We start from the raw sequence: 7,203 nt of genomic DNA on the forward strand, positions 1-7,203 counted from the left end.
AATGAGATGACAAAGAATTGATCATTTCAGCAGTAAAATAGACATTTTTGCCAAATTGTGATCATCAACAGCACCAGTTTCTCTCCACGTGTCCTTTGCCACTTTATTTTAGGACGTGAACTTAGTGGGTCACACCGAACAATGTCACGTATTTGATTCACGCAGGTTATATTTTGATGTGGGTTGCAGGGCTGTGTTACTTACAATAATAACGCGCAATCTGACCAGGCAGAATATTTGGTTGTGTAAACTTCCTGGACAAACAGCTAAGGAAGTGTCAGACAGGATCTCCATTTGCTCTCCTGTGACTGGCTGCGACTGTTTTTACACCTTCCTTCTAAATAAGGCAGCAGGCTGCCAGGACATATGACCACCGTCCCGATTTGGGCCCTGGACACAGTATCCATCCATCCATCCCATGATTGCTCAACGCCAATGAAAGTCAAACGCATGCACGCGCACGCGCCCCTCCTGCTCACAGGTCTCCCATGTGAGGGGAGTGGGGGTCAAGTCAGAGGAGTTATTAAGAGGAAGAAGGATTAAATAGGTTAGGAAACCTTCAAAATAATACGGCTGCTGAAACTGTTTCCTGGAGTCACTTCTTTGTCATTCGTACAATATAATCACACAAAGACACATAAATACAAAATTTGTGACAGATGTTTTTCCTCGTAATGCTCCCAGCCATGTACAACTACAGATTGATTTATTCAATTAATGAGGCATTTACTCAATATTTTAGTCTATGAGTGTCAAATATAGAAAAACATTTTCAAAATGAGTCCAATTTAAAGAGGCAAACTCTGACGAATGACCAGAAACAATACAATGTAAAATTGCAATCCTCAAACAAGTTATCCTCTTGATCATGACATTATAGGGGGAAAAATGAGGTCAACTTATTTGAATTGGTAGATTTTTTATTTTTTATTTTTTTATTGGGTTCACAATGTGAACTTTTATGACTCAACTCAAGTGAAGTTTATAATGATACCTGAACCCTGAAAAGTTGGCATATTTAATTTGGTCACAGATCTTTTGATTGATTGATTGATTGATTGAATGAATGAATGAATGAATGAATGAATGAATGAATCATTATTGTCATTATAAGAAATGCAAAATTAACATTTGGTATCTCTCAGAAAAACAACATCATAAGAGGCAAACATTAAAAAGATAAAAAGTTGTAGCAACAAATCAAACTAAAATAAATAGATATAGAAACACTGGACATGTATATTCACACAAACTATAAAAATAGCAGCCATCGTGTATATTTTGTTTATTTTAATGGGATTGTAGAGGCCATATATCTTGAATAAAAGCTTTCTTATTCTGTTTTTGATTGTTGTGAAACCTTCTACAAGACGTGAACTAAGTCTTGAATCAAGTTTTATAGTTTCCGTCTTGAACTTATTTAAAAACGGATTCTAAAATCCAGTCACTGAATAACTACATCTTAATATACTTGTATCGTTTTACGTTGAGGCGTAGTTAGTCTGGAATTGGAAGAAGGAAAATAAACTTAAAAATCTTCAGCAGAAAATGTAATTGCTGTTTTGTTTGCTGCGTCAAGAGTGAAACTGAAGCAGCAGTTCACCGTGCTGGGCTCTCTTATTGTGAAATATACCACAGGAGCCTGTTTTTCTGGTCCTTTCTGGCTTATCAGACTCTGGAGTGAAGGTGCAGCAGCCCCCCATCACTCCCATCAGAACTGCTGCTGCCGCCGGCTCCAGGAACTGTCTCTCCTCCTCCCATCTCCGACCTCTGATGGGGGGCTGCAGCGGTGAAGTCCCACTTATGTCAGTGTAGGATGTGAGAGTCAGGGGGAACGGTGAGGCTGCTTTTTGCGGTGAGTGGTGTCCCCTCCACGGCCAGCGTAGCCTGCAGAGAGGCGCGGAGCGGCGAAAGATGGTCATCGCCACCGGCACCAATTCAAGCTCCGACGCGCACAGTCCTTCTCCTCCTGAACAGATCTCGGCCCATGGGGCCCTGATCTGCCTTGATCCCGAAATAAGCCTTCACCACCACCATGCCAAAGGACAGAAAATAAGACGAGTTGCATTTTTAGGGCAGGTAACTTTGACCACGTGCCCCAAAGGTGAACTGGATGGCCACTGCGCAAAGGTGCCACCACTACAGTATGTCCAGCGGGGCCAGGACGCACTGGACGCTGCCAGCAGTGATTGTACTGTGGACTTCTCTCTGTGGGATCGTTTCGTCTTATCCGATTCCGAGCAGGACTAATGCGACTTTGTTGGAGAAGAGGTGGGAGACGCTGTTCTCCCGCTCCTATCTGGGTATATCTGGGGGGAAATCGGAGCTGAACTGGGAGAGTGACTATTTGCAGGGCATCAAAAGAGTGCGACGGCTGTACTGCAACGTGGGCATTGGGTTTCACCTGCAGGTGCTCCCGGACGGCAGGATAAGCGGTGCACACAATGAGAACCAACACAGTGAGTTTGCATCCGGGTGGAGGCTTGAGCGCACCCCCAGAACCAGAGTGTAACCCGACGCGCCGGCTTGTGTGAAAGTTAAGAGCCCGCTCGCTTGTCTTGCATGATATTTAATAAGCGCTGTCGGCACGGTTGAAAGTTTTCCCCAAAGGAAAAACAGTGTACTGAGCCTCGCATCCGTGCCGTGCGAAATATCCTTCCAAGCCAAAAACATGACATGAATGCTTGAGCCGGTTTAGACGCGCACTTATTTTTACCCCGCGAGCAGGACGCACGCTCATATGCCTCTCAGCAGGCTGTAAACTACTCTCATTATGTCGAACACGCAGATGGGTGATTAATGCACAGGGATGGGGAGGTGGGGGGGCTTAATTGAGGCGAGGCAGCATCATCCAGTCGCAATGCACCTGCAAAGGTTACACCCATCAGTGGTGCAGAGGCCAGTTTTTACTGTGCGCACTTTGTCCCCCGTCAGCAGCAGCAGCTCTAACACTGTGTTTCATTCAGGTCTAATAGAGATCTCCACCGTGGACCGAGGAGTGATCAGCCTGTTCGGGGTGAAGAGTGAGCTGTTTGTCGCAATGAACAGCAGGGGAAGGTTATACGGAACGGTACGTTTGTGCGCAACTCTCTCTCTCTCTCTCTCTCTCTCTCTCTCTCTCTCTCTCTCTCTCTCTCTCTCTCTCTCTCTCTCTCTCTCTCTCTCTCTCTCTCTCTCTGTGTCACACATCCTGTTCAGTGTAAGACGAGTTCATATAGCTGCTGCATCCACGAGTTTGAGAGCACTGTTGTGTTATTAATATGCCCTGATGATAGGGAGGGTGGAGGGGGCTTCACAGGTCCAAAAATCCCCCCCCACCCCAGGGAAATTCTCAAATCTTCTGCTGTGTCAGAATCAGATGAGGGGGTTTAGTTCCCTGCTTTGGTCCCCAAGGCAAAATACTCAGCTCCAAAGTACAGTACAGTACCGACTGTAATCCAAAAAGTATCATTTATCAGGGGTGGAAATACTGTGGGTGGGGGCAGTCTGCAGATACTTTTTCAAAGGGGTCCACAGATTACATCTAGTGGAGTGCAATTATCAAGACCTCCTTTGTTTTTAAAATATCCACTTTGCTGAAAAAGAACCCTTTGTGTAATTGTAAACAATGTGATAGCTGCCAGTACTATGTAAATGTTGAGGTAAACATTAAAAAATAAATAAAAAAAAGATTTCACTGCCACTTCCCACCCACCAACTTCTTGAAAAAACTCTGACAAAATGTTTAATCTAAAATATTAAAACCCACAAAATAAATGTGTATGTATGTAAACTACTCACATTAGAACATATGGATGAAGCCTGCAGCAGCCTTCATCTATCGGTGAACAAAAATGAATTCCTATCTGTGAAGTTGCTGGACGTGTAAAGTAATCCGCAGTGTCGTGTAGCTTGAAAGGAAAAGTACCTGAGGAGTATCCAGCACTTGAGTAAAAGTACATCTGCTCATTTGTGATGAAGCGTGTTGAAAACCACCGACAGCAGACCATGGAGCCACTAAAGTAGGTCAGCCACAACTCACTGTTCAGTGCCTGAGATGCCAAATAAAAAGTGAGTGTCTCTGTGAAATTTGTGTATTTTTAGAAATCGCTGACATCAAATAACTCAGGGGGTCTTTCACAAAGACTTTTTTTTTTCTTTTTAAATGGGATCAATTTAAAAGTAACTTGAAAATCTGTATTTTTATTTATTTGTTTTTTAATTCCAGTAAGAATCTCAACACTACGTATTCACTATGTCTATTATTGGGTCTCAGTTTGTTTCCTTAATTAAAAGTAACCAAAATGTTGGTATTTGTGGGGAAATCTAAAAAGAGGTTTATTTTCTAGGAGGTCAGTTGATTGTGAGTTAGTAAGCAACGTCGCCTGTATTAAATCAATGATTTGTCACAGAAATATTAACATAACGTACCAGTACAGCGGGTTTTTTTAAAGCTTGCACATGATCAGTGCTAGATATTGTTTCATCCCTGTTGGTGTTCATTAGTTTGTAATTTCTCACGTTTAATATTCATGAAAAATGTGATGCTATTGCTACTTTAGTTACAAGCTACTTTTCAGATTTACTGTACATAAATAGTAAACAAATATGTGAATCAACTACAAAGATACTCGTAAACATGCCGTTCTGAAGCTTTAGGTCGTGTTTACTTTTACTCTTATATTTACTGTACTGAAGTTTAAAGTGACTTAATTTTTGTATAAGCTGCTTTACAGATTGAAATGACAGTTACATTGTAATCCCCTACACTGAATACACTGAAGTACCTTTACTTGGAGTACTTCGATGTCACTGAAGCAGGAAAAACTTTTACTTATAACATTTTTCTCATGAAGCTTGCATTTTGTACCAATGTTCTATTTATTTGGCAGTTTTAGAAAGTGGTTATGACAGAAGTAAGACATTTATACAATATTTCTATAATTTGACCAATTAAGTGTTGATAAAGCAATTAATCTACAGCATTTGCTTGAACGCCTGGAAAATGTCTTATTAAAAAACCAAAGCGTTGTGTTACTACAAAACATACGCTTAAATCCATCATTCACTAATAAGTATATTTACTTGTAGTACTCTGAGTATTTTGTGATGGTGCAGAAGAAGTGACCAGGACACAGGGCTCTGGAGGCAACATTAGATTTACATAGAATCTGATTTGTGTTGCTTAAAACACAATCAGCCAAAACAATATAAAAGGAAAAAAATTATAATAATGTAGAATTAAGTTATTTGAAGTTAAAAAAAACAAAAAACTTCAAGCTCAAACAAAGTAATGTAATGAATGTAAAGTAGTTAATTTGGAATAATTAAGATAAGTTACAATGCAACACCATAAATGGTACATGTGCGACAGTTGCAGGCTGTATGTTGAGACTTCCCATTAGGTTTACTTTCAACATGGAAGACCTCAACAAATGCCCTTTATTGCCCCAGGATCACCCTGGACAGCAACAATATCCAACTTGCACACTGATTACACAACATATTACCATCTGTAGACTGTAGTTGTTCAATAATATTGTTTGTTTGACTGCATTTTACTGTTTTTACCCTTCTATTGCAATTTTTATTTTGTCTATTAAGTGAAGCACTCTGGCTTCAGCCACAGCTGTTTTAGCGTGCTCTATAAATAAAGATGACTTGACTTGACTACTATAAGTAGGTACTTCCTCCGTGGTGTAACAGAGGGTTTGCAAAGGTGTGACCGATGTGTTGGTCTGAGTACCTGACATTATTTTGTGAGTCGGGCAGTAAAATCAGGAGTCCGAGTGTGAAAAGGGCATTTCTTCAGCAACAACATGCCAGCTCCTCCTGTTTCGGCCGCCGCGCTCTGTCCATACAGGCCGCTTGCCAAAGTAAAGGTCGCGTGTAGACTGTGATGTCCATCCTGTGTCTGTCACGAGATTTACCGGCCACGTCTCTCCTCTCCCTTCTCCTCCAGAGAGTCTTCAGGGACGAGTGCAAGTTCAAGGAGACTTTGCTGCCCAACAACTACAACGCCTATGAGTCTTTTGTTTACAAGGGCTTCTACATCGCCCTCAGCAAGCATGGCCGCGTAAAGAGAGGCAACAAGGCCACCACCGCCATGACTGTCACACACTTCCTCCCGCGACTATGAGAGAGACTGGCAATAACTCAGTAATTTGCACATGTGGATGTTCTTCCAGGTAATACAGAAATGCATAATCATGATACACACACCCATGGACTGCAAAAGAAAACACAAATATTTATTCTGTTATATATATATGTATATATATATATATATATATACACATAAATATATATGTATATTTGGATAGCTGACTTTGTATATGTATGCAATACCGTGCTGCTTATTGTTTTTATGGACGGTGGAGAGTGGAAGCCTTTGCCTGTCTCACTTTACCTTGGTGCTTGCTGTAACTGAACTATGTGTCACTTCTTTTTTTTGAGATGGAAGACGAGCTATATTCTGTGCTTTTAAAGAGTGAAACGAATACTTTTTATTACCTCAAAGAACCACTTTAGTAAAAATTGAAGGGGTGCATGGACTTCTGCTGAAATATCTGCTGAGTTTATCATTTCTTTGAAACCTTTGAGCGCTCAACGGTTCCCTGCTCGATTCTCGATGTCCGGCAGCGGGTGCTGGGGGGAAAAACTTAAAATGCACTACCTTTGCTGCACGATTTAAAGGTGCCTTGGTGTTCCCACTTGTGGCCCCCTTAAACTTGCATGTAAGAGACACCCGCTGGAGTCAGAAATAGGGCTGACACTCCAGAGAGGGCCTCAGAAGGGGGTGTGGGCGGGGTGGAGTACGGGAGGGAGGGAGGGAGGGAGGGGGATGACTATCTCTGGTTTATTTTCTTTTCTGTAATTAGATCGATTAAGTAATAAACAATCTGTGGTTGAGACCGGAGAGGGGTCAGCCATGGAGACTGGCGTGAGGCCATAGGTGTGTGTCCGTGTGACATGGCCGGCGAATAAACAGGGTGGAATTATTCCCATTAAATAATCCCAACATGGAGAAAGTTTTCAGTCAGGAAACTGGATGGAGCGGCACGTTAGAAATGTTGTCTCCCCTCAGCCGAGAGGAGCTGCTGTTTGATCTGAACTGTGACGCTCGAGCCGTCGCAGACCGTGTAAATAGTTGCAAACGTAAAAGACAAAACCAGGAGCTTGTTGAATGGCTGCTTTGTCGCAGTTACCTGAACGTGGTGAAAA

General features: G+C 42.0%; 1 protein-coding gene across 1 annotated transcript; it reads left to right on the forward strand.

The window, feature by feature from the left end:
• Positions 1 to 1,713: 1,713 nt before the first annotated feature.
• On the forward strand, positions 1,714 to 6,118 carry LOC308127326 (fibroblast growth factor 4B-like; the record flags this gene model as incomplete). Its single annotated transcript, XM_080492308.1, has 3 exons — positions 1,714 to 2,459; positions 2,967 to 3,070; positions 5,942 to 6,118. Exons 1-3 carry the CDS (start codon positions 2,114 to 2,116, stop codon positions 6,116 to 6,118), a joined length of 627 nt encoding a protein of 208 aa, XP_080348434.1. The 5' UTR covers positions 1,714 to 2,113.
• Between the last annotated feature and the right edge of the window lie 1,085 nt (positions 6,119 to 7,203).

Source organism: Lipophrys pholis (genome assembly GCF_963383615.2).
Source record: "Lipophrys pholis genome assembly, chromosome: 22".
NCBI classification, from domain to species: Eukaryota; Metazoa; Chordata; class Actinopteri; order Blenniiformes; family Blenniidae; genus Lipophrys; species Lipophrys pholis.